This window comes from Caloenas nicobarica, chromosome 4, assembly GCF_036013445.1.
Source record: "Caloenas nicobarica isolate bCalNic1 chromosome 4, bCalNic1.hap1, whole genome shotgun sequence".
NCBI classification, from domain to species: domain Eukaryota; kingdom Metazoa; phylum Chordata; class Aves; order Columbiformes; family Columbidae; genus Caloenas; species Caloenas nicobarica.
The window spans coordinates 9,786,826-9,814,672 of record NC_088248.1 but is presented as its reverse complement, the minus strand read 5'-3'; the positions used below and the strand labels follow the sequence as shown (position 1 = coordinate 9,814,672).

General features: G+C 39.5%; 1 protein-coding gene across 32 annotated transcripts in view; it reads right to left on the bottom strand.

Moving 5' to 3' along the window:
- Positions 1-2,187: 2,187 nt before the first annotated feature.
- ANK2 (ankyrin 2) overlaps positions 2,188-27,847 on the bottom strand; it is a 370,609-nt gene continuing 344,949 nt past the window's right edge. For 31 of the 32 annotated variants that reach the window (XM_065633268.1, XM_065633277.1, XM_065633275.1 and 28 more), the window contains 11 exons: positions 20,549-20,623; positions 18,782-18,913; positions 18,110-18,256; positions 16,508-16,790; positions 13,786-14,071; positions 11,927-12,019; positions 11,429-11,512; positions 9,647-9,811; positions 8,092-8,274; positions 6,626-6,717; positions 2,188-4,439 (listed from right to left, as the gene is read on the bottom strand). In XM_065633268.1, coding sequence (XP_065489340.1) covers positions 4,256-4,439; positions 6,626-6,717; positions 8,092-8,274; positions 9,647-9,811; positions 11,429-11,512; positions 11,927-12,019; positions 13,786-14,071; positions 16,508-16,790; positions 18,110-18,256; positions 18,782-18,913; positions 20,549-20,623 — 1,724 coding nt within the window. In that variant the 3' untranslated portion in view covers positions 2,188-4,255. Of the gene's footprint in view, positions 4,440-6,625; positions 6,718-8,091; positions 8,275-9,646; positions 9,812-11,428; positions 11,513-11,926; positions 12,020-13,785; positions 14,072-16,507; positions 16,791-18,109; positions 18,257-18,781; positions 18,914-20,548; positions 20,624-22,024; positions 27,767-27,847 lie in introns of all 32 variants that reach the window. The other variant, XM_065633297.1, reaches the window with a different exon arrangement.

Sequence of the window (27,847 nt, the reverse complement as noted above, 5' to 3'; positions counted from 1 at the left end):
TGATTCTTCCTGACAAAAATTGCAACAAATGGTATGCTCTTTACAGGGTATTTTGAGCTAGTTCTAGCTTTGGACTTTTCTGAAATGCTGCTTTCTATGCCAAAATGTCTGAAGCAAGTACGAAGTTCATAGTTGGGATACTGTGGAACAGGTTTTAAGGGGGTGATGTAGGTGAAGCCATTTGTATTTATTTCCTCATGGAAATATGTCATTCTTTTAAATTGCTTACTATCAAATACCTGAAATTATAGGCTATTGTGTGTGGAGTATATATCTTGTACTTGCAAAATTCATTGCTTATGCATGTATGTGCTGAGTGTTAGCTGTAAATTCAGTGTTTGGGGGTTTTCTATCTTGTACAGAAATAAAGCATTTCCTTTTTTTAAGGTGGGAGCAAAGAGTGAATCAGTATCTAGATTGCTGCTACCACTTATCAGGCTGTGACAAGCACGAGGTTAGTCCTTGGATTTGACAACTTACGCTTGCTTAAAAAAAAAAGATGATTAATGTGACTTTGTAAAAGGTGTTGACTTTCAGATATTATTTAGCAGAACTGGCTGAAGTCTTTCAGCAAAATAATGTTTCTATTGGAAAGTGCTGATAGTGAGGTTGAAACTAGTCAGGCTAGGGTTTAAATCAATTTAAAACCCTGTCAATGCTAATAGCCTACATCTAATATGTCCTATTTCCCCACCCCAACCCATGTGGCTCAGTTGTGACTGAATGATGCAGGACAAAAGCCCTGCAGCCCGGGTCACCTGTAGGGCAGAGCTGGGAAGGTGGCTGGGGACACTCGCAGTCCAGGCTGATGCCCACCCTGGGGTCCATGCCTAAGTGTGGCGGCCACCTCTGTACTGCTTGTGCTCTACCTGTCCCTCCTCTTTCAAGCAAAGCTTCTCAAATAAGTTGGAGTGAAAGAGTACATGACTGCCATGGTGGTGTTACAGATACTACTGTTGCTCTACAACTGACACCTGTTCTGATACACATAGGTTGCAAGAAAGCAAGCCATTTTATTTGCTCTAGGTTAATTAGTGTATTTTGTAGATCTGCATTTTTTTTTAAAAAAGGCACTTACTTTCATGTTTTGCAAATGCTAGATTCTGCAATTATTTCCTTTTTGTCCTCAGGCCAATGTCACGGGGGGGGTGTGGTGGAGGGCTGCTTTTGGGGTGGGTTTGTTTGCTTGTTGTGTGGGGTTTTGAGTTTGGTTTGGGTTTTGATTGTTGTTTTGAGTTTGTGGGGCTTTTTGTTTGTTTGTTTTGGTTGGCTTGTTCACTTTTTAAATTGTCTCACTGGGGAAAGGGGCCAGGGGGAAGAGAGGAAAAAGTCTTTGGCTTAGGTACTTACCTCAAATGTGTAAGTCTTGACAGTGCCTGACTTGCGATGTGATCCCATAGCTCCTGTGGTCTGGGTGCAAGTACTCTTCTGGCCTGTGGGCATCATTCTGGTCCTGCCATGGAGTTCAGGTGTCCCTCTCTTGTGCCCTTTCTGTCCCTTAATCTAGCAGGTTCAATGAGACTGAATTTTGGCAAATATAGAAACTGGCTTCTCTGCTGTGGGAGATGTAGGTAGGACTCCTTTGCCTGTGAATAGCAAAGAGTCAGGATGCTGCGGCAGTGGGAACTGTTCCACTAGCCTGAGATCCAACTACAGTAGTAGAATTGGTACAGATTTAAACTGAATAAATATCAACCAGCAGCAAAACAGACTCTTCCCCAGATTTTCTGTGCATTACAAGGACGTAAGACATGACAGAAATTTACCCTACATTTTTTTTTTTTTTATTTCCTGTGGCTGAGAAATTCTCAGTAGTAGTAGATCTGGGTGCTGAAAAAGTAATTGACTGTAAAAAGCCATTTGGGCCATATTTTAAGAAAAAAAATTCTGCAGTTTCAGGCCCAATAAAATAACTAGCAAACATGGCTAGCTACTCTTTGAAAAACTATTATCAATGATTGTTAAAAAACCCCTATATCTGTCTGCTATAAGGGCTGACACCAATCAGTGCTGAATAGCAGAATAATAACAAAAAAGATATAATAATAAAGAAAAATCTTAGGGAGCTGGGTACAGAGGAATTATAATTATGATAGTTCAGTTAAAGTACCCAAATGGATGCTGTCCCTTTTTATGCTGCATTGGCAGTAAAAGAGAGTGAGCCATTATTTCTACATTTAACACTTGTACATTTTTATTTAGTTAAATCAGCCATTGTACACATTGCAGCTATGTATTGTTAGTGTTGTATTTTTTTTTTTTTTAATTTTTAACTAATACATGCCCTCATAGATATATTCAATTAGTGTTATCACCATGGGAACAAGATGCTGATTCGTCAACTTAAAATTCACTTCTTCTCACAGTATTCAAGTTCTTTGATAACACAGCAAAAAATCAAAATAAGAGGTGAATAACCATTATGTTGTTACACAGAACATCATCTGCACCGCAAATAACACAACAGAAATGCATTTCTTTAGAGCCCCATTCTTGAAGATCAACCTGTGCTGTCTCTGACAATAAGAAAGCCATGATGCATTGTGAAATGTTTCATCACAGATCTCATTGGTTTTGGCTACCAAAACACTTTTTTTTTTTTTTTTTTTTCCTGCTGCCAAAAAAGTGGTAGCATGGCACCTGGGGTTGTTTTCCTGCAGGAAGCCAGAACACTCAAGATGTTTTCATGCTTTTGGCATCGTTACCTTAATGAGGAAGTGCCCTTGTTCTGAGCACTGAGTGAGTCATTAAAAAAAACCAAACCTATAATTGTAGAAGGCCAGATAAGCTTGGAAAAAGTATTACTCGTAGAGGAGAGGATTTGTTTTACTCTGGTTTCAAGCATACTATCAAAAAAATCAAATAGCTGTTTAAAAACATTTAGTGTGTGTGTGTATTATATGCTGAAACACTTCAGAGCTCCTTCCATTAAATATTAAGGTATAGAACACCCAAAATGTCAGATTCTGTGTTCCCTTTTTTGAAAATAAAAGTGCAGACATGCTATCGTGGCTTTCAGAGGGTTGGTTTAGAAATATATATATTATATATAGATAACAAAATATTAACAGAAACTGGCTTTCAAGGATTGTGAGCAGTTTCTCTTTAGAAAACACTTGATTGGAAGATAAAAACTGCTCGCTCAGTGCTAAGAGGGCTAACAAGCTGACATGATTATAGGAGGGTTTGGTTTTGACCTTCAAATGCCACATGCATGTATTGGATAAGAGGCAATCTTGATAAAACATGGTGAATTAATTATTCTCCTTGTATAGTGGGTAAGTCTTTCTTCATAGTTATCTACAGTGCAGTGGCCAGCGGGAAGTACCACCAATTAGACAGTGTGGTTTGCTAAGCAGTGATGAAAACAGGAAACTACCGTAGTTATAATTGTTTAATACACCCTGCCACATGTCCAGATCTAAAAGATTTTAATACCGTATGCAAATGTGCCATAGATATAGCTGCTAGCAAGTTGGTTACCTAATTGGGTATTCTTTTTTTTTTTTCTGGAAATCTTTAAGTGGCTGTCCAAAGGTCTTAGAAGTATTAATGGCCACTGTCAGCTATTACTCTATGAGAACAGCTGAATTTCCAGGTTTTTAGCCTGACTCTTAGAGCCTTTAACTATAATAGATCCCTAAACTGGAAGTCTTAAGGATGCAGTAGATCTGCAGTGCTTCCTCCTCAGTCAGTCTGTGTTTGCAGTTGATTGTGTTAACATTACTTTATTAATCACTGTTCAGCAGTGTCAATAGACCTTGTAATCCATGAAGCTAATTGTAGTCACAGGCAGTGTGTTTTCTGCAGTCTTGTAAGTCCAAATACTCTTACTATATACAGTTTACATGTTAACTCCCTTTTTCTTATGATGCATATACATAGTCACTTGAAGAGGCCTGTAGATGAAGTTGGCTTGACAAACGTGATTTCATGAAGCTAGTGCAGAAGCAAAGGAAGGGCAAGAAGTGGCGATGCTGACAAATTCCCAGTACAGCACAAAGACGACGATTCGGTGGATAAATCATCCTGAATGAAGGATGCTATCTTTGGTCACAAATTAGCTTACAGGGTAAAAAAATAACAAAAACCCAAAATCAGATACGGGGGGAAGAAATGAATTCACTGCGTCTGCACAAGTAGAAATGGCAGTGTCTTCCAGTGATTATGTAGGTAATAATGTCTACACCTAGACAAGATGAACGCTGCATACTGGATGGGTGGTTATGTGGTGATGTTGAGGGATGGCAGCTTCTCACTTTGCCTCCTGTTCCCAGTCCTCTTTGCAGAAGTGTCTAAGAAGCTGCTGGAGGTCGTGTTGGAGGTCATCCTGTGGTAGTGCTTCTGGTGTGTCTTCCACCTCTTCTATGTGAACATGTTTCCCATACCGATCCTTCATCACAGTCCTCTTCTGTGTGTTGGCTTTACTCAGCGTTGTCCTAAAAAAAGGAGAAAACTTCCATTAAAAGCCCACAGTCCCTGAGAGGTTCTAAAAAAATGTTCCCTTTTTGCTGCTGTGTTAAGGCTCTTTCTTTTAAAATAACATGAGAAGAACTGTAGCTGGCAGTTTAAGCCAGCTACTGAGGTAAGATAATCTCTATACATTCTGAATACAACACACTACTGCTTTAAGTGGCTTTCATAATGTAAAGTAATAGCAAGTCATCTCTATATGCTGATTAAGCATACAGTTTTAGATGCCCAACAAAAACACGCCATCACACAGACATGCAGAATATGTTGAAATTCACACAAGACCTTCTATTTGCTATATTTAACTTGAACATGCAGAATTGTCCTGTACAGTAGTCTTTTAAGCTGATTAATTTCTTGAACACGTACTTGTGAATAAGTCTCACTTCTGCCAGCCATTAAAGCTACATTCATGGCAATCTAGTGCCCTAAACTGTTCCGTTAATTACTTTCTTACCTCGCTGGAACTGTCTCACTCTACTAGGTAGAATCTTAAACCTCACCAACTCCCTTCTAGATCTAGGCAAATAAATGTAGTTGTCACAGGACAGCTGGGTGGCTCTTGCTTAACTTTACCCAGAAGCCAAATTTTTGGTCAGTGTCCTTGAGAGAGGACCACGGGAAGCCAAGAACACTTGGAAATTCCTGAGTGCTCAGCCAGGAATAGCTTGATTTCTATCAGCCAGCTGACACTTCTTAATTTGACCTGAATGACCAAAAGGTCCCTCCGTTGGATGGAGCACTTGGACAAGAATGTGTGCCCTTCATCCAAAAGCAGATGCAGCAGGTCTCTGGGCTCTCAGTGTGTTGTTGTGACACCATCCTGCTAACTCTGAACTGGTATGTGTTTGCAGCTCATAAGGGCTTCCATCCCAACGAACTGGGATACCAATCACAGCTTGTTACAATTACATACACAGTTTGGTCAGGATGTTATTTCAAATACTAACATTGGCTTTACCATCTTGGCGGCCACTGTCAATACAAATGGTCTGAAAGAAAAGGCTTGTAGCAGCCTTGGCTCAAGTTGTGTGTGGTAGGAATGAATACACTTGCTGTACTTCAGTAGATTGTTGTTTTGTTGTTGGTTTTTTTTTTTCCCCCAAAATACTTTCCTATCTGCCCTGCCTCATTCTTCATAAGCCTCAACTGTCACATGCACGTATCTATATATATCTATCCATCTCCATATATCGGATCTATATTATTTTGATATATATCTATTTTGATAATGTTCAAATTGTCAAATGATAACAGAGTCAACTGGTATGAAAACCTATTTTTGAAGTAACCTTGATTCATGTTATCTGTAAATCACACCATTATTCTTGTATGGCCTCCTATGGAACCATCCAGGCAGTGATGCCCTCCCTTAGTACTGGGTCTAGCCAGGGTGCAGTTACCTTCCTTCACAGCAGCCTGCCTGATGCGCTGTTTTCTGTTTGTGTCTGAAACAGTGGTGATAACAGACCACTGCTTTGGCTGTTGCCGAACTGCACTTACACAGTATCGAGGCTTTATCTTTTTTAACCCACTGCCCCCCTTGGTGAGAAGGCTGGGGGGCTGGTGAGAAGCAGGGAGGGCAAAGAGCCAGGACAGCTGCCCCAAACTGGCCAAAGGTATATTCTGTAATACATAGCATCATGCTTGGCAATAAAAACAGGGCAGAGGAAGAAGCTGGGGGTATGCAGGGGGTTATGTCTTCCAAGGCGACCGTTGATACCCAGCCAGTCTCTGAGCAGTCTGCTTGTGGGAGGTGGTGAGTGATTGCATTTCCATCACTTATTTGATTGTTCTTCTCTCGTTCTTTCACTTATTAAACTGTCTTTACTCAATCCATGAGTTTTATCACTTCCACTCTTCTACCTCTCCCCTGCTCCATGGTGGGGCAGGAGGAGGGTGAGGGAGCAGCTGCGTGGTGCTTGGCTGCTGGCCAGGCTGGACCCACCACACCCCTAATGACCAAGTCTTTTCAAGTGAATGTAGATCTATCCCTTCCTGTAAGCTAATGTTAGTAGTCTTTAGTACTTTTGCAAATAAAGCCTCAGATGCTGCCAGTGGTTTCACTTCAGACACTCACTTAAATCCCCTTATTTATGATGAGTTTGTTAATCCTTTTCTAGTAACAGTTCATTGACATGCCAAGCCAAACCTTTTAATAATCGATCCATCCTCTTTCATGATTTCTTTCTCTACTAAAGCGGGAAGTTGGACTTTCATTTGGTTACCTGTATAGCTCAAAGCCTCAAATTAAAACATAAAGTTCAAATTAAAACAAAAACGTAGGACAGAGGATAATTGCTCTTCATACTTTAGCACTATAATTAATGAAGTTGAATGCTGAGAAAATGGTGAATAGAGAAATAAGAGAAGCATCCGCCTGCCATTTGCATCCTTTCAAACATTCCTCAAATGTGCAGATCAGTTATAGCTTCTTGTACAGGATAGTTTCATTTTACTAATAATTGTACTGAAGTATGTTTTGGTACTTTCTTTTCAACTTCGAAGTTGCCCAACTTGAGGCCTTGTAGTACCACACTGCAGAACTCATCCTTTGTATCTATTGATGACAGCTGCTATAGTGACCTTTTTTCTGTCACAGAAAATACTCTGATAGCTGTTCCACCTGTCACCTTGCACTGCCTGTTCTTACTGCCAGTGGTACATAGATGGGTATACATAGAAAATACAGGTATACAACAGAAAAATAGAAGAAAAAGGCTACATTTTCATTTTCCTTTTGGCTGGATGTTATTTCCCAGACCATTTCTTTGAACCCAAACATGAACCCATACATTTGAACCCATTTTTGCTGCTTGTTTTGTTGTTGTGATGACAGAAGGATCTGGCCGCTGGGCCTATATTCATAAAGGGAAATTTGGCATTTCAATCTGATAGCCTAGTACTGCTTGTCTTCCTGCAAGATGTAATACCATTGTACAGCAGAAAACATCCAGGCCACGACATTGTTGCATCTATGCTTTTATATGATATTTTGTCAAATTAGGTGCAACATAAGTACTTTTTTTTTTTTTTTAATGATGCCAAACTTTTATCCACATGAATCTTTAAGATGTGTTTTACACATGTTATTCAAAGGGACAATAAAATAGGGTAAGAGTGAAGTGCTATCAGTTCCTCATAGAAAAAGCTGTATTAACGCAATATCACTTTGCTATTACTAAAATGTCTACACTGATCACAAAAAGCATAAAACCAAGAAAGGTGCTTAATCAGCTTGGTAGCTATTTTTTTTCTTTCGAGAACAAATACATCAGCTTACTCAGAGACTAGACTTAACTGTATTGATTTTTAAAATTAGCTCCATGTGGTAACATATGAATGAACAATTTTTTAATAGTAATCACACACATGATTTCTAACAACTTCACTTAAAGCCTCCATAGGTTTTTGGAATCTTAAAATGTTTCAGAGCTAATTCCATAACATTAGCTTCCCACACACACACTAATCTTTTTATGGTTGACAATAACAACTGAAGTTTATACTCAGTAGCTGAGTATGATCCTCCACCAACAAAACTTTCAGTAGAGCAGAATTTGTATCAAGGTATGTTGTGACACCTGTTTAGTATTTATAGTTAAAAGGAATTTTTACCTCTTCAAAGTCCTCTTTGGCTGACGGAAGATCAGTAGCTAAGCTAGCATCCCCCAGATGTTTCTCCGTTCGCTCTCCTTGCACTACAGTGGTCTTTATGACTTTGCTGACCTTCCGGCCTTCTGCTGGTTCAGACTGGAATTTGGAGGCACTGGGCAAAACAGCGGGTTCAGACAAGGTCACCTGGAAGGTTAGAAAGCAGAAGTATATTGGATATGATTTACATAATGGAGCTTTTAGTTACTCCATCACTCTTTCTTAATCATTGCCATAGAGAACAAGCATATAAGAAGTGTCTCGCTTTCTATGTGTACACATCAAAATAGTGAGTGCACGTTTTATTACCTGCTTTACAGCTCCGGAACAAGACGTTGTAAGACTCATGCCAGTTCAGACCGCGGGAACACCCCTGGATAATTATTCCACTAAGCAGCTTTATGCTGGCAGGGTGAAAACTGCTTCTGGAACCTGAATTCGCCTGAGGGTAGCGGAGGTATTGCCACCCTCCAGCACACCACAGGCTGCCATACTGGCTTACCCCACAGGCCACCGAGTTACACCAAGTAACAAGTGGACCTCTTGCTGTGAATCCTTGCTGTGTTCACACAGGTAGTACCAATTAGTGGTATCAGTCATATCTTAAAATTAAGATAGTCTTTTGAGAGATGAGTCACACTTGTAAAACCAAGGAACTCTTACAGCAGCAACAGACTAGAATTTTAGAAAACCTTGTGAAAGTGACAATTGTGATTTTGGCAAAATACTTATTTAATGTATATGGTGGGTTCCATATGATACAGAGTAGCTCTGGTGTGGTCAGCTAACTAAAAAGAATTTTTTTCCTTGTTACCTTACTCCTAGAGAACTAATTCTGATGATTAATTCTGGCAAGAGAGCGCAGCAATCGTCTTCTTAGCACTTCTAATGATTGGCTGTCAAATGTCGCTTTCAACTGCTGTTACTGGCTTCTGACCTTAATTGTGCTGACACAAATGTCTGTGGGGCTACATGGTGAACTAAGGCAGGAAAAGATAAACTGAAAAGCACTTTTTCAGGTTGTTCTTTTCTTTTTAATTACCTGGCTCTACAGTTTGCATGAAAGTAATACTTTTTTTTCACTCTCTTCAAAGCAAAGAACACCGAAGTTAAGTAAGTTAAACCTAATATAGCTGTATAGTTTTAGAAGGATTTAGTTGTAGAAACCTGGAGAACATCAGATCATTTCATTACAACATTCACTAATTTTCTTATCAGAGTAAGAGGTAAAATAACAAATACAGATCTTCCACTCATCTATATGTCATTTTAGTATAAACCTGCTTTCTTTATGAATTTGGTACTTCTCATAAATCACAGAATCTGTATCCTGGCCTGTTTTCAGAGAAAACTTCCCATTTTCCCCGACAGCCTTCCCACCCCCCACCTTTTCCATCTACAATAAAACTTTTAAAAGTATTATTCAAAACTGAATGTTGTTGGCATGAGTAAGATGTAGTTGCTAAGTACGCTGGTGGTGTATTGCTGCTTTGTACCATTGCAAAGTAGATTATCTGACCTCTGATTGTTCACTCTCGCTCTTCAGCACAACCCGTTTTACAACTTTGGAGTAGCCATCTCCCTCTTCAACCGTGACAGGTGTTTGTGGTGCTCCTTGCATTAGGATTTCCTCTTTTTCTGTGCCATCTGGAGAAACATATCGCCGTATGATCTTTCTAGTGACCTGAAGGAATGAAATAGAGCTTTGTCCTGAAAGAATTAACAATGACATATTCCTTCTTATTCTCCATATAGTATTTTCTACTCGAAGGACATTTTTTTCCTACACAAACCTACCTAGATGGTTCAGTGGTTTAGTCTTTAACACGTACACCTGTAGTAAAGCTGCCAGTTGATGTGTTCACCCTACTTAGGTTACCACACAGCAAAGCTTCCATAAACTGACTTCACAAGTGGACACAATATAGATACTGGAATGATTCTCTAAAGTAGTAGTTATTATTAGGAAAAGATGTAAAGTATTTTAGAGAGCAAACAAACTTTACAAATGCACAACTGCTAGAAAACGTTTTCACACTGGCAATTCCGAAAGGCTTCTGAAAGTATTGAGGTTATCAGCTTGGCTACCAAATGCTTAGAACTAGATTCACAGAGGGACTTGGACATCACATTGTAACACTGGTGGTACTAACCACTGCTGAACTAGTGAGCTAGAAATAACCAACCTAAGAGACTACACTGGTCCTTACGCTTTCTAGGCATTGGCAAGCCAAAGAAAGATGGGCAGAAAAGAATTATAGGGTTCAGGATGAGATAAATTTCTCAGGACGATGCGTACGAATCCCTCTGCGCGTGACCTAGAACTCTACATTTCTACATTTTCAAACAACCTTCCCAGCCTTTTTTGACACTTACCACCTGCTTTGTCCAAAAGCTTATTTGCTGTGATTGTCATTCAGACTGTGTCACTTATATTTAAGAGTCACAGAGGTGGGTTTAGTGCCCTTCCAGGCATGGACCTACCCAGAAGGATACAGTCATGCTCACTCTTGCACAATGTGCCCAGGAATATTTGGCTGGTGTTATTTGAATTCAAACAGCTTCCAGAGACATGCTATCCGGCTACGGGTCTGTGAAGTTCTCTTGGGAGACAGTAGAATTCAGCCAACTCCTAGACCAATTCTCTAAGTACTGAATCGTCAGATGAAGCAAGGAGCATAGAAGTTCCTCTTCCACCTTTGTGCTGTGCAGAATTCACTTTGTAAGCATGGTCTAAAAAATGCTTATTTTATGAAGCCATCACATAGTAAATACACCCCATATTTTTTGTGCCATATAAATTGAACTGTATGTACAGATATGGAAATTCAGGAACCTGTTCAGGCACAGCTGAGTAGAGATTTTGAAGATCTGAAGTCTGGATTTATGTGGCTCTTGCAAACCTGCCCCTCCATTACTTTCATTAACATGAGCAAACATGATCTTAGATAAAATTGTGGTGTGTTATGTTTTTTGGGGGGGTTGGTTGGTTGGATTTTTTTTTAACTTTTTCTCAGAAATGTGGATCTATGCAGAATTTTCATGGGTTGTAAGTAGGAAAATTAACAAAATATTAATATGTCATGTTCGGTTATAAACTCTGAAATAGAATGATCTTGCAAATCACAATAAATCTTCACATCTTGGAATTTCTCATGAACAGAAATTCTGGTTCCTTCCATGCTCTACTCTTAAGAGTCATGCCCCTTCACAAAAAAAAAAAAAAGGTATGGATGTGGCTGTATTTATTCTTCATTTTATAGGACAGTAAGAAGGTAGCAAGGGGCATAACTGACAGTACCTTCTTTACCACTGTGTGGCCATGTTCATCTGTATATTGCTCTTCTGTGACTGTTTCTGGTGGCATTTCAGGCATACTATCAGCCTGTATGACAAAGAACGAAGTTTTATGAAGCAAATCCTTCATACAGGGAACTTCAAGTAATTTTAAAATTGGTTAATTGGTTAAAGAACAACAACAACAAAAGGTTAGAAAATTCTGCAAATAAATACTTAGACACACACACAAAAAGTAATGCCACGATGGACAGGCAAATATTTGTTAGTGGACTGTGTCATTCATGGGGGTGAGAAGTCTTTGTCCTCCTCCTACTGAGGCATCTCATGGAATTTAGAGTTGGGTTAGCAGTAGTACCATAAGCCTCCCTTCAAGAAAAGATGTTAGAATGGCTTATCAGGAGCATTCCAGCCTCAGGTGCAATCCCAGCCAAGCAGCATGCCTCAAGGTGCCACCAGGCACAGTCACCCCCGGCTCATGCCATCCTTCAACACTTGGTACCTGAATAATCACCCGGCGACGAATGACTCTGGTAGTTACCATCTCCTCGTCCTCCGAGCTGGTCTCCAGCCCACCTAACTCCTCTGCTACCTCCTAGAGGAAGCATGGAAGCAGTGCTTTGTTGTATGGGGTACTAGCAGTACCTACAGGTTCTGTCTTTATCTAAAAACACCTTCGCTTCTGAAAAGTTTTGCTTTTAGGATTTTGGCCTCTTATCTGACCAGTCTGCTGAACACTGATGCAGGGTGGGAGGCTTTGGCCATTTGACTATATGTTAGCTGTTCATTAGCGTATTGAAAAAAGAAGGATGAATCTTTGTGGTACTAATTCTATAGGATGCTTTTGGTGATCTTAGTGCTCTGAAGGTTGCCAGAGACAAGCCTGAAGTTTGTGGCAGACATGGCTGCAGGTGGACTAGAAGGTATTACTAACACCAACTCTGGAATTCATATGTATTGCATATGGTTTCGGTATTGATTGCACAGAAAATTATATGAAAGCCTTTTAATCCTCCGTAGTGGGAAGTGCACAGTGCAGCATATAGACAATAGGAGTAAACAGTTTTAACTAGAGAACAATGTATCAATAGCCTCTCATTGGAAAGATCAAGAAAAACTAGTTACAAGTGTTGAAGCTCTTCTTACTCCTGCATTGGGAAGAATTAAAAGTTTAAATGAAGAGTTCAGAAGGTAAAGAGAAGCTGAAAATAAATACTTGGGAAATAGCAGCAGTATAAAAGCATAAAGGGGAAAATAAATGAGGAAGGAGGTTGTTTCCTTTTAGCAGTGCTGGTTTTTGTTGTTTTAGTTTAATAAAAGAACTGTTGGGGGGAAAAAAAAGTACATTATCTTTGGGGGCAGCCTTTCCTACAGCAGCCATTGTATTGAGCACTATTGTAGCTGATCTTTCACCACTTGCATCATCCTACACACTTCATAGTCAACCTTCTTCTGAGAGCCCAGAGGCAGATCCCTGAAACTTTTCATTCTAGAGGTGGTACATTTGGCAACATAAACAGCAAAGAAAGAAGAACCTGTTTCTAGGTGAATGTCAAAACAAGAAATGATTCCTGCTTGAGTAGAACTGTGCTTTCTCCGCTCCAACCTCACTGATGAAACTATTTTCCTGCCCAATTATGCCTTCTCCTTTTCTCCTACTTAGGGCGGGCAAAGAATGCCGTTTATTCTTGAACATTCTTGAAGTAATTTAAATTCCTCACTGAAAGCCATATAGTTGCTTTCTTTTATTGCCTCTTGACATCTTCCCTTCTCCAAACATTGCAATAAGGTTCCTTTGCCTCACACAACTAAGTGTCTTCTATCTCCTGTCTCCATTTCTCTTTACTACCTGCATGCTACATAAACACCATTCTCAGGTTCTTTTCTTCTAGTACATCATAGTGCTCTGCAACGTACATCCTGCTGCCTCTTTTCCATCTCACTAATTTCACAGTATTTTTCATGTCATTCTTCATGCTGCTCTGGGCTACTCTTGCATTTCTTCACAAGCTTTTTTTCATTATTTCTTTGGTTTTCATTACATCTGTTTTTCAGCTCTCACTTGCACGTGGTTTGTTTCTGTACCTGTAATTTACACTAATTCTCTCTTACGTGTGTGGACATAACTGTCACAGACCAAAGGACCAATAAGGGTAGCAGAGCCAGAATTACAGTCTAGACTTTAGGATCTGGGTTTTGCTTCAGCTTTCAAAACCTCTATACAAATGACTATAGCTAGCCCTTGTAACCACGGACAAAGGGAGAAAGACTTGGTTGCAGATGGGGACTAATTAGGCTTATTAAAAAGATTCCTTTCTTAAAGAATGAGACATAAAACTTTGAGGCAAAGTTGGTACTTACCTTTTCTAAGGATTCCTCTTCATGGCCTCTTCCAAACTTTTCTGTCTGCTCATCAGTTGATTCCACTATCACTAGACTAGTTCTCTTTGGAGAGAGGTCATCCTGGTGGAGCTGGGGGTCCTCAGGCTCTTGGATGATGGGAGAGTCACCTCTCTGAGCAGATGATGGGGGCTGTGGGGATGTTTTTTCTTTCTCTTCCTTTGCCACATGGAAGTGCGCAGATTTTTCGCTTGCTGCTTTTCCAGTTACTGGTGCTGTGGACTGCTCTGTTCCTGGAGTTGTGACACTGTGAATTACAGGTTCAAGGAAAGTTACTACCATACAATCCTTTCCAACTTCCATAAATAGAACATTATGTGCTGATGAAATATTGTTATGCCATCTGTTGTCTAGCCAAGTCTAGAAACAACTGATACTCCTTGACAGTAACTACAGAGCAATCAGGCTAGGAATCCCTCTTATCTTCCTGACGTAAGAAAATCTCCAAATGGATGTCCAGACATTACACACAATTCTGCAAAATCTGGTCTTTGTAAAATATTTGTGTGAGCTTGGCTGTCAACTGTGCCCTCACCAATCTACATATTACCTTTTTTTTTTTTTTTTTGGAGGGGTGGGGAGGTGGGAGCAGACAGAGACTGGATCACTGCAGATAGATGTCAGGTAAATATTACATTAATTGCATGGTATGCAGCTGCAGGTGAGGAGAGATCAACATTTATGTCAAATGCTGGAGCCTTACTAAGCAGATATTTAGTAGGGAATCTTACTTTGTTTATAATGTTATTTTCACTGTTGAGCATTGCTGTGATTTAATTGCTGCCACAAGTTATTTAAATGTATTATTACTTATGTTACATAAAGTAATACATACTTTAAAGCACATATACATGCAATATTTTTTTCTTGCATGTGGCTATTAAGCCAACTTTCATCTAACTGAGTTTTATCAGGTAAGTAGCTTAAAAAAGGTCACTTCTGATTTATACTAATTGTGAAAATATTACCCACTTCATTGCCTAGAATCTTTTTCTGAGGTTGACTTTTCTCTTTTCGTGTATATCAGTAAAGAGAATAAAAAAATCAACTCTGTCAAAACTGGTGGAATTACAGCCTGAAAAACAGAGAAATTACAGCCTGAAAAATAGTGAGCCTGCAAAAATGAAACCTCTTACTTCTGAAACTTCTGAGATGCTTTAGAGCTGGCATCTACACGCTTGATTTTTTTTTTTTTTTTTTCCTCCCTCATCCTAAAAATTAACTGGGGAAATCATTAAATTTTAATAATAGGAGTCCAGATTCCCTTCTCTGTAACCAGTCCCCTGAGTAGATAACAGTAATAACAACATGAGTACATTAACTTGCCTGTATATGTTTGTTTTCTTCCTGGCACAACTCGGGGTTTGACAATTTGTTGTGCTCCCCCCAACTATTGCCCAAAACATTTCATTGTAGTATAAAGTTGAACAGTCTTGATCCAGCTTTTTTTTTTTTCCCCCCACTCAGCAGGCTATACTTATTATTGTATAATTCCTCTTAGTATCTGTTCCTTATCAGCTATGTAAATCCAGCCCAATTTTCCTCCTAGTTCAAATTATATATGAAGTATAGTGATACTCCCCTGTCATGACTACTCTTTCATTTAATATTGGCAATATTGTCTCAAATGTATTCTCTATTCCTCAAAAACATTCATTTTCTCATGCAAATCCTTTGGAAGTATAGGTGTTTTTTGCCTATCAGTGGAACATAAGTCCTCTACCTTAGATGCTGTTTTCTGTCTCACTCTCTCCTGGGCGTAAAGCCCCTCCTGAGCAAAAGATTCCCCCCGAAAGACCATTTGCCAGACTCAACTTCACTTTGACTGTTCAGAGCTGCGTCTCTGCATCAAAGCTAATCGCGCTCAGGAAAATCACTTCTTAGGAAGGGGATCCCTGATATTTTGCTAGCCTATGGATACCTGAATCAACTCTGCATGGAGTTCTTGGTATGGGCACATGATCAGAGATGGTGGGAAGAAAGAAACTTGACCCTTTTCAAGTTCCTTTGCAAATAAATGAAACCAACCCCACTGACAGCCCCAAATCAGAATTCAAAGCTTTGCTAATGCAGGTCTTCTAAATCTATACTTTATCATGTGTTGTTCCCTGAAGTACTTTGCCTTGTCTGTATAAAACTCTGTTTCTGTTTTTTGATCATCTGAAATTTACATTTTAAGATCTAGTTGCTAATCACAGAATCACAGAATGTTAGGGATTGGAAGGGACCTCGAAAGATCATCTGTGTGTGGTTATGAGTTTTGTAAGTAATGATTAAGTTGGAAAATTTTTGCCTCAATTGAAAAAGCTATCCTGAAGTTGAAGATAGGTCCCTCTAGTGTTAATTCCATTAAGTTTAACATTACTTGCTAACATATGAAAAATATACACAGTTTGCAAAAAACCCCCATCTTTACGTTATCCTTTTTCTTTCATATGTACTAGACTAGATTATTGCTTTCGGGTCACAGTGAGAAACAAAGTTTCTCTCCCAATCCTGAAGGCTCCCTCCACGTGGATTAAAAAGTTTTAATTACCTGCAGAAGGAGCTAATGAACTGGTGTGCACAATTGGAGGAAAATTCTAGTGAGCTCGAATGTTTCAAAGAAAACTGTAAAATCCTCTTATTACACAAAGAGATAATCTGTTCCATATAGGTTTTGTTCAGGTCTTTTGACACTCACAAATATTCATGTTGTGAAGCAGATGTTTTTTCTGGCACATCTTGGGGTTTCCCTGAGAATTCAGCTTCTACTTGTTCCTTATGTGCTTGTCTCAGGAGCTCAGGCATTGATACTTCTGCCTCACTCCTGGGAGTACTGTCCTGAAAAGGAGAATAACTGACAGACACGTCTTCCTCAGAGACAATAGGAGGGTGTTCAGTTGAGTCACTGTCTTTAGATATTCTGTGTTGTTCTTCTTGCTTATGTCTTGAACTGTACAGTTCTTCTGGCAGTGCAGAAAACCCTTTAAAAAAGAGAGAGATGACAAATATCATTACAAGTCTTACTAGAATGCAGGAAGTCCTTTCCATTCTCCATGTGCACTTAAAAATCCTGGATGGAACACACTACCTGAAACTTTTAGAAATCTTGAGTGGAAGAGGATGTAACCTCTCTACGCAAGCAAAGGAACACTGGATTACCACTAGTACGCCAAAAAATAATTCTTGACAGTAACAGGCAAAATAAAATTTACTCAGAAACTTACCTACAGTAATTAATCTTGAAATCTTTGAATTATGAAAGAAGTTTCACGACAGTTTTTTCCAGCAGACTAGGACAGGTTTAAGTGACTTCCCCCCCTCCCCCATCCATTATTTATCTGCTTACGGGAAAAATAACTACACAAGTATGGACAGAGAAATTAATGCTGGGCTAGGAAAGAACGAGCTAAATTAAGTGCTTCAAAGCATATAAACAAATCCACCTGCCCCCTACCCCTAATCTCAAAGTGAGGGTTCTCATTCTGCAAAAAATGTAAAATAACATATGCATTTCTGTTGTACAGGCTACAAGTCACAAGCTTGAGCTTTTGTTTTCCTTACTGGCCACATTCACTAGGAACCTACTGAACTCTGAAGAATAGCTTGGAGGAAAACATAACTACTTATGCAGAACATGGAGGTTAACATTCTTAAACTAATCAGTTGTGATATTAAAATGCTAATTATAGCAAACAACCTTCTATTTCTACATTATCTTAAAGCTGGGACATTTTATCAAGCTACTAGTTCAATACTTAGTTAAGGATGTAAAAGTATCGCTTCCAGAAAAGAGAATTTTATTTCATATAATTTGGAGGTGTTTCTTAAGTTTACAGCCATTGATCTAATCTACTGGACTTTCAAATTTAAGAAATCCAACGGTAGAATTACAAACAGCAGAATTACAAATATCCTGGATACTTGAATCCAAAGGCTTTTCTAAAGCATGGAGTAGTTTTCCTTTTACAAATTGTGGTCAAATGGTAATGCAACCTTCTTAACTTTTATGAGAGTACTTGTATAAGCAAAAAACCCCCAATAAACTGGGTGTAAGTATTTGCAGTAGTTTCTGACAACTTTCCTTCATTTGCTTTAAAAGAATCAGCTAATGCAGAGATCTTGTACCTGGTGAAGTAGTGACTCATGCGATGTCATGCTTGCATTCATCTGTATTGTCCGTGTCTTCAAAATTAGATTCTAGTGCTGTGTCATGAGAGCTAACAGATTATCACACTCAAACATTTCAGAGCAGAAGCTAGTGCTTAGATAACCTGGACAGTCTGGATCAGGAGGCATTTACCTTCACTGTGGTCCAGTCCTATTGTTTGTTCAATTTCTGCGTATGTGCGAGTGCCGTGGACCTGCATGGAGTCTATGCCGCTCGTCTCCATTAGGTGAACAATATCCATTCGGTTGATTTTTGTAAGACATTGGGTAAGATTTGTATCTGTGGCATTAGAACAACACCATGTTGCTGAGTTAATGATTTCCCATGCCCTCTCCCTTCTATTTTCCATATGAAGGGGACATATATAGGATAATGAGCAATAAAATATCCTGCATAAAATACAGATGCATTTAGATGCACTGCTATGTAAAATCTAAAATTAACTGAAGGGCTGCCTATGAAATTACCACTACTATTGTTTTTTTCCTTTAACCAATTGGTTTCCCCAAATATTTTTTGGTTTTTTGGTTTAGGAAAAAGAGGCCCCAGTGTTCTTCCACCCTTACTTTGCTGTAAGATGTTCTGTCTTGCTCTCTAAATGAACAAGATTAAACTATTTTCTCTGAGGATTCTATGATATGCCATGTTATACAGAGAAGCTTAAAAAAAATTGAAGTACAACCTATGGATATTCTTACTATAGCCTAATTTTTACCTTAATTTTCTTTTTGTGATTATAACATACATCTGTTGCCTTAACTAGTAAATTGGAGACAGTCACAAATACTATAACTGGAAACAAACCTGTTGCATGTTTCCCATCCCTTTCAAGCCAGTATTTGAGAAGCGCGTGGCTCTGGTCTTGAAGTGAATTAGGATTTTCAATTCGGATCTGGTGAATTTGCTCCTCTGTGAAATCCAGTTCTCTTGCTAGCTCTGAAAAAGAAATCCATGTCTGTAAAGATGTCTTTTTTTTTCTCCTTCTCCACAGCAAAGTGGATTACAAACTTTTCTGAAACCAAATTATCTTTGCTTCTATGTACCTCGTGTTATATTTAGAGACATTGTTAAACAATAACTTCATGACAAAGACAGAAATGCGTTATGCCTAGAAGTGATGGTTCTGTGCGAGCTGCTATTTTTTTGTGTCTACCATTCCTAGTTCTCAGAGGCACAACACTACTGACAAAATTTAGCAGTGACAAGCTATCGAATAGAGTGCAGTTGCAGAAATAATACGTGAGCAGATACAAATATTTCTAGCTACCGAGTAGCATGCTCAGCAAATTCAATCCTCTGAAATGTTTAATATTTCAGAAACTTTGATCAAAATCTAGTAAAATAATTCATTTTAAGTAACGGCATTTCATAGGGCTAGATTAAAGCACAATACTACCACACCCCTGGACTTTTTTCATTTACAGAAAAGTAAATGCCCATGAATCACAGCTGAAAACCAAAGATGTGAAACTAAGAATAACTGATGTCTTTCTGATATAGTATAGACTGCAGTCTGGAAAAGAGAAATCGTTTAATAGGCTGTAACATCTTTATTGTGCCCTGAAGGAGGAACGGCTTTCTTGCCGTCACCAACTAAGATGCAGCTCTTGAAGCAGGTCATCAAATGAGATAAAGCCATGGAGAAAATATGAGACTCCTACTGGTATTGCTGGTGTACAGATTTCTGCTTCTTTCACAAAGAAGGATTCATACTCTGTTCCATTGTCATTATCGCTATAATGGCATGAACATGATTTTAGAGGGTGTTGAGGGTGTCATGTTTTAACAAGGTAGAGGGAACCCTAACCCCCAAAGCCCAAGATAAGTTTTTATTTCCAGGCTGGCTTGTGAACTGGTGCAACTGTAAATTTCAACAAATATACAGTAACTACACATTAGATTAAAATCCTACGTAGACAAATAAGTTTGAATAAAAAACAACTACTAGTTTATCCCCCAAAGTAACATTTGACACAGTAATCTTTACTATAATCTAAGACAGGAATATTTATGCAGGTACAGTAGCCTGCCCTCTCTAAAATGCTATGAAACATTAATGTCTACTTTGAGCACCCATTTTTTTCTAGTTTTGTTTTCTGAACTGTCTATTCATTCATATAAAATTTTCAGCAGATTCTTAATCTGTTATATTGCACAGGTCCAAGTTCTACTGATTTCAAGATAATCCATGTTGGAATGAGTTATATATGCTCCCAGTCTTCTCTATAGGTTGAAATAGAGGACAGGAAAGGAAGAGATGAGTAACATTAAGCAAAAGTATCAGTGATATTTTGTATGTACTCTGAAGATGCTTATAAAAACAGCATAGAGCACAATCTTCATTATCAAGGAGCTAACATTTTTTCTCTGAAATGCAACTCTTCTTTAACTCCTAGAATCTTGTGTATTTTCAGGAGTGTGGTACTGTGCTAGGGATAGATACTAGAAGACAGCTACTGAAATATTTCTATAAAACATCTTCAGATAATCAGGAAATCATTTGAAAGAAACAGGAAAACAGTGAGGAATGCTCCCCTCCTTTCTCTCTAGAGTAGACAACATGCATTTTACCTGTCCAGCTGAATCCAAGATGATCAGCAATATGGGCCAGCCTTTCCTCTGTCCTTTCCTGATCATCCTGTTGATCTAAAGGTCAAAGAGAGCCACAAGTTGCCTTTTTCAACTTAAGAACCATTTTCATAGGTGATACAGGCCAAGAAGGGAAAGTGCTTTTTTTTTTTTCTAACTGCTGTAATCTAAATGTAGGGAGGCTGTTACAAATAAAGTGAGGATTGTAAATCACCAGGTTTTTTTAAAAAAAAAAAAAAAAAAAAAAAGCCTGATTGCTTGCTTGTTTGTTTTTCCAAAAAGCATAGGACCATTTGCCTTTTCCATTTCAAAATCAGGTGTTCACGTGAAAATCTAAACAAGAACTGAAGTCCCACTGTGCCTATTTGGGCCAAGAATTTTATTGTAAAACTTCATTCTAACATTAAATTGAAGAGTTTAAGTCAAGAGCCATAGTTTTCCACACCTTCTTAGTCAATGCCAAGGTTGAAAAATTCATCTAGACTGGTGCTTGTAATTATGTTCTTTCTGTAGTAAGGAAAGTTTGTTCAAACAGTCCATACTGCACTTCGTATTATTGTTTCTATTTGCGATATTGTTAATTTAAGTGCCTTTGACTAGTTCAACTAGGGAGTGATATAAAATACTTACAATGAAGGCAAGGGAAAATCAGATGTTCACTTGCCAGTCTTCACTTACATCAGTAACAGTGAGACTGACTATTCCTCCCATCCCCAAAGCTAATCTGAGGATGGCAGAATTTGAGTTTTGGTTTTCCCTGAATACACACATGGATTGCAATATCTGAGATTCAGAAAATTGCTTAAGGTTAATGATATTTGCATGTTTCAATTTAGCTACTGGATTTCCATCATAGCTACTCAGAAGTAGTAGACAAGTAGGTGAGAAAACTTGTACTGAAGTTACTAGTGACACAGCATTTTTGGGGGCCGCAGATGGTCAAAAAAAAGGAATGTGAAAAACTTAATTGTTTAAAACTTCTGCAGATTTCTTTGTGTAACAACTCAAAAGAAAATGGATTTGCCTGTCTCAGTTTCAATCAACGCCCAAATCTTTGATTTTTAGTAAAAATTAATAGCTAAGAATAGGGCCAGGGAAAGCCAAAAGCCAAAATGTACATGACCTGAGCGATAGTTTGATGGTAAGACAATACATAGTTTTAGAAGTGTTTTAATTTCTTAAGGTAACACTTCCCACAAGCATTCATGGTTTGCAATCTTGAGATTTTTTTCATAGACAAGAAAAACACAGACACGACACAAAAAACAAACACAACTCACAGGGGAAAAAAATGCACAACAACCACCAAAAGCTTAAAAGAAAATACCACACGCATTACACGTGTATACATACATACACACGCACACCAAAGAAAACAAACAAACAAACAAAATAAAACAACAAAAAGTTTAATTCATGACATGCGTCGCACAGGGAATCCCAGTTGTTGTCAAATACCTTCAGTATGGTCATGGACATTTTCATCAGGGATACGTTCAATCTGAGTCTCTACAGACTCATCCCAAATGGGTCTGGTGTCAAAGATGTCTTCAGGAACTGACTGCTGGGTCTCACTGGAGGGCACATTTTCAATAACTGAAACTTCTAGGGCGCTACTGCTTTCATCATCTGAAACTAATTCTTGTTCTCTCTCTGACTGCGTGAGTCTTTCCACTAATTTAGAAGCTTCATCACTAATTTCTTCAAAGAATTCTATGGAGTTTTTGTAAAGGTCAAAAAAATGATCCTTGCTTTCTTTTGTGGGACTGTAAGCACTGCGGGAGGCTGTAGTGCTTCTGCTTTTAACTGGCAACCGTGATGAAAATACCTTGGGTCTTGCTGTTGTTGCCTCATCTGAGTCTAGCTCAAGCTTCATCTCTCTCTCTCTCTCCCTGGTCTCTGCTTCTGCCTCTGCATAACTCCTAGCTTTGATTGAACGTTTAGTCTTTGGGTCCGTGGGAATGCTGCTATCAGATTCAGATTTACTTCGGTTATCTTGTTTCATAGGTAGTTTGCTTGTCATGTCAAGAGCTTTGGGTGACTCTAGCTTGCGGACAGATGTGTCTGTGTGTGTATATTGTTGTTCAGCTTTTTGCAAAGCTGTTTTGACAGGAATTTTAGACTTTGGTTTTGCTTGGTCATCTTTTCCTTCGAACTGTGAACTGTCTAGGAAGCCATCTGTGGGAAGACTCTCGTTTTCCCATTGTTGCAATGATTGCAATGAAGCAGCAGCCGTCCGTACAGGAATTTTGGATTTGCTTTCACAAGAAGGCACTGTCTCCATTAGAGCAGTAGGGATTTCAATCACAGATCTCTGTTCTTCTGGTGAAGAGTCTGGGGACTCATCACCCCGTTCAGAAGAAACGAATCTAGTGACTTTGGAAAAATCTAATTCATCTTCTACTACAGACTGCTCAGGAGAGATAGGGCAAGGCACCTGACTGCTATCAACTGTGTCAGTCTCTGTTCTGCAGAAGGGCTCAGCTTCAGAGGCAGCAGTTTCTTTCTTTGGTGATTTTGAAGAAGCTGAAATACCCATTTTAATCGGAATTCTGGATTTAAGATCTGCTTTTGTGGTGCCTATGCTGACACCTTCAGCTGTCATTTCTTCTGATTTATCACTAGACTCAGATGCCGGGGGTGAATATTTCAATGTATCTTTTTCTTGTATATCTGAGTCCTCCAATTCTGAAGGTGAAAATGGATCTGGTGAGCTCTTCAGCTCAGAAGATACCACCTCTGCTGCTTCTTTCATTTCTTCAGACAAAGAAACTTCTTCCTGAGCCTGCTGCCCCATTTGGAAGAAGTGAAAACCTTCATCTGGATAGTTCCTTTTGGTCATGTCAATGGCTCCACTTCTAGTCATTTCAAACAACTTCCCTTCCTGAAAAAGAAAAGGATTTTGTTCACTAAGTGGTGTCCCTTCTTCAGTGGGTGTTCTGGCTGGTGTTGTATCAGGTGTTGTGCCTTGTGATCGCCTGTCTACCATCAACCCGAATATCTTTTGTTCCTCTTCTTTCACCCGAGCTTCAAAAGCTTCATCATCTTCACGTATTTCACTCCACATGTCAGAATCCACATCAGTTTTAGTGATGACAACTTGACTGATCAATTTCTCTGTTTCATCTCTTATATCCTCAAAGGCAGATTCAGCAAATTTTGTGCAATCTGATGCTGAAGACCCCTGTGACGTTTTCTGAAACGCATCCTCTGGTTTTGGCTCTGTTTCCTTATCTACTTCCTCTGAAGAGTGATATTCACTACCTGTGTCTCTGCTAAGTAAAGCTTCACTAGTCTGATCTCTTCCTTCTTCAACAGAATAGTTTTCCCTAGATAGCAGACTTCTGCTAGCTCCTACCTTACTTTCAGAGTCAGTAAAGAAATGTTCAGAGGACACATTTTCATAAGGGCTTACTATGTAAGGAGCACTACTTTCAGCAGCATCTGCTACACAACTTTCAAGTTCCACTGTTTCAGTGGTAAGGGATGAATACTCTGTTAAGGGTTCCTCGGCACAAATGCCTCTTTGAGATGTTTCAAAACCTGTATCTGCTTTTCCCAAAGCAGAACAGTCAGTGGTATCATCTTCAGCCAGTTTGCCATCTTGTGGTACAGAGTACTCAGTGGTACTGTGTCCACAAGAACGATCACCTACTTTCTCAGACACAGCTCCCGTAGCAATGAGATCTGTGTGTGGTAACAGTGCAGTGGTTTTGACATCTTTTTCAGTAGTATCGCATTGTGGTAGAGTTAGTGAAGACTCAGCATGAACTTCTTTTTGAGAACTGTCACCAATGGAATGATACAGAGTACCACCAAATCGTGTCACTGGGGCATTGGGACTAACTGTCTCACTGTCATCTGTACTGTCACATTTTGATTCACCAGTTTCTCCTGATACACAACCATCAGAATGACAAGTGTCCGATTCTCTTGTGGAAGCCTTACAGCTGCCTTTGTCATCTTCTGTTGCCTCATCCTGTTCTGCTTTAACTGCGCCTACCCTGGAAGAGCACTGTTTTGAATCAATGGGTTGAAAACCTTCGTCAGGGCTAGAACTGGAGTCGATACTGGATGGTAATGGTGAGGGTGGCTGCACTCGGATCACAGGCTCCATTAAGAGGCCTGAGTCAGCTTCTTTTTTCAGCTGAGTCAATTCTGGCTCACTTTCTGAAGAGGAAGAACTTTTTCTAGATTCAGCTGCAGATGTCACCACTGTAGGTATATCTGTTTCTTTTACAGCTGTTGACTCTAATTCTTCAGCTTCACATGCAGCTTCTGAATCGGCATCTACAGAAGATTCATCTTGCTTACAATCCTTTTTGTAATCTCTTTTCTGCTTTGCTTCTTGTTCTAATTCATCAAATGTTTTAATTTTGGTCACCATTTTAAACATCTCCTCTTCTGGGGTGAATCTCTTCTTTGGTTCACCTTCTGAATCATCCTCTGCTTCTTCATTGACTTCAGGGATCATGGCTGACTTTGGTATGTTTGACAGTGCCTGTGAGTCTGCTGTCTTAGGTGTAATTTCATAGCTAATTTCTTCAGAACTAGGAGTTTCAGGTGAAAGGGGACTTTTCCCTGAACTCTCCATGAGGGATGTTTGCTCTAGACTGTCATCATCAGCACTTCCCTCAGGGTCACGGAGAATCCTGGAACGCACCGATGCCAGCTCTGGGTAGGTTTCTCCTTTGCTAAGAATGGGCTGAAGAGGACCCTGCCCCAAAATACCAGCCTTCACTGTTTGTTCTACAGGGCTACTTTCAAGAGAATCACGGCAGGGAGACTCTTTCATAGGACTGGGCTCCAAAGAATCAGGCGTTTTGTGTGATGAGTTATCTTCTAGCACTGGGCTTGCTTCCAGTGAGTCTTTATGACTTACAGCAAAAGAGTCATCTGCAACTGGGCTAAAGCTTTCACTATCATGGCTAGCAAGTGAAAGTTCCAATTTCTGGGGACTTCTAACGACAACACGGCGTTCACAGGTTATATCTTTTTCTTTCTCTAAAGCTGTGTCATGTGTTTCAGAAGACTTAGTTAAATGTGCAGTGGTTCTGGATTCTTTATCCCTGCTAATATCTTTCATAATGGAAGCTGAGCTACTTTCTTTAAGTTTATCAGCCTCTTCTTCAGAGGCTGTAGGTACAAGCTCTTCCGACACATGCTCAGAATGAGACATGCTAGTCTCAGAAACAGCATCTAGCTGTTTTTCAGTAATACCTTTTTTATCTTCCTTTGGAGAGAGTTCCTTCCGAGAACATGTTTCTGCTGTTGTGTGTGCTCTAGCTGCTCCTTTAGCTTCTTCAATTTGCACATCGGTTTTCTTCGGTGAGAACGAAAGGCTTTCAGGGCTTGTCTCTGGAGTCTCTGCCAGACCCTCATGCTTATAACTGTCCTCAGAGCTGATCTGAGGGGTTCCGTCAAGCAGGCTACCTGGAGAATCAGCCACACCTTCATGTTTCAGGCTCTCTGAGCTCCCATCAAAAGCAGCACTTTGCAGAGAAAGAGCAGGAAGGAATCCATCTTTCACATAGTCTGTGGGGAAAGCAACACTGAAAGGACTAGTCAGTACTTGCTCCAGGTTAAGCTCTCCCTCCTCTGTCACTGAAAGGTGTCGGAACTGTTGGTATTTGTCATTATCCTCCAGTTCTTCTTTAATTACATCAGAAAAGTCTGTTGAGGTTTTTCTGTCAGGGCTGATTTGGAAGTCAGCATCTCCTTGGTCATCAGAAGTCCTGCCCTTCACAACTGCTGTATCTTTGGCTCTTTCATCATCACATACTGGAGGAAGAGGTTCAGCTGGTTTTTTGCTACTCTGTTCTTTTACCTGGTCTTTACCTACAGGTTTTTTTGTAATTTTGACAGTAGAAATTTGCATCTTTCCTTTTTTTGATTGTGGCTCTTTCTCTGCTTTTAATATCGTGCTTTGTTTGTCCTTCTGTTTGTCTGTCTTGTGGCTTGATACTTGCTTCGTTTCACTTTGTGAAGAAATGGTTTTTCTCCGGGTTGTTTCCTTCTCAGGGGCCTGTTGCTTCTGTTTGACAGATTTGTGCTCAAACAGTCCAGATATATTCTTGGATGGATCTTGACCTGACTGGAAGGCTTTCATCAGTTCACGAACTGACATGGTCTCTTCAAGTCTTTCTGTCTTAGAAGAAGGTGAAACAGGTGGTTGTGCTTTGTGTGCTACTGGTTTTTTGACTTGTACTGGCTTTTTAGAAGCCTTTTCAGCAGTGCCTTCTCTTGTTTGAATTCTGACAGGTAGTTTTGACCGTATTTTTTGTTCATCTTCCACTCGTTTCTGAAGAGCTTTAACTTTATCTTTTATTGAGCCAATAGGAGTTTCCTCTATAACAGGGGATACAGCTTTAGCCTCAGGAGCAGCTGTTGGTGTTAAGCCAGGTTCTCCACCTAGTGACACATCTGAGGTGGGCTTTGTCAGTCCTGGTTTTTCTTCACTGATGTGCATCTTGCCTTCCTTTTGTTTTTGCTTGTCTCTTAATTTTGTCCTAACTGGCTTTTTCATTTCTAAGGCTGGCTTGTGTTCCTCCTGTGGACTTACTGTTTCAGTTGTTGGAGATTTTTGTCCTTCTTTTTCAGAATCCCTGCTTATTACTACAGCTTCAAATCTCTCTTCTGCTAAGTCTTCTTGTAAGCCTTGTGGCTGTACCTCATGAAGAGAGACATATGTTTTTAAATCCTCTGTAAGGTAATCTACCATTCCTGTCATGTCTGGCTTCTCCATTTTTGTTGTCCCTTCGTCTAACCTGACTTCTACACAGGTAGGTTCAGTGACTTCTAAAGGAGCGTTTCTTCTGGCCTCTTCAATTTCATCATCACTGACAATGACCCACTCTTCCTCTACAAATTCTTGTCTGGAAAGGGACTTCTGCAAAACATGTTCTTCTCTGGTATAGGAACCACCTCTTAGAATTTCATTTACTTTTTCTAAGTCTTCTTTCACTCTTTCAACTATTTCAAAAGGCTCTCCTGGCTCTTCTTCAGTGGGTTTACCAAGATCTTTCACTTTAATGGAGCCTGATTTATCAGAAGGGTCAGTTGTCAAGATGGCAGTCATTTTGATCAAATCTTGTTTCATCTCAGAAACTTCAGACAACAGGTCTGGACTGGCTAGCACAGGGACTTCATTAACCAGATGGCTTTTCAGGATAGATGTTTCTGTAGATTCTGTCTCGTCATCTTTGATGCGAATGAAAAACATTGAAAGTAAAATGGAAATCAAAAATAGAGATTGGAAAATGTAATCAGGACTGAAAATGA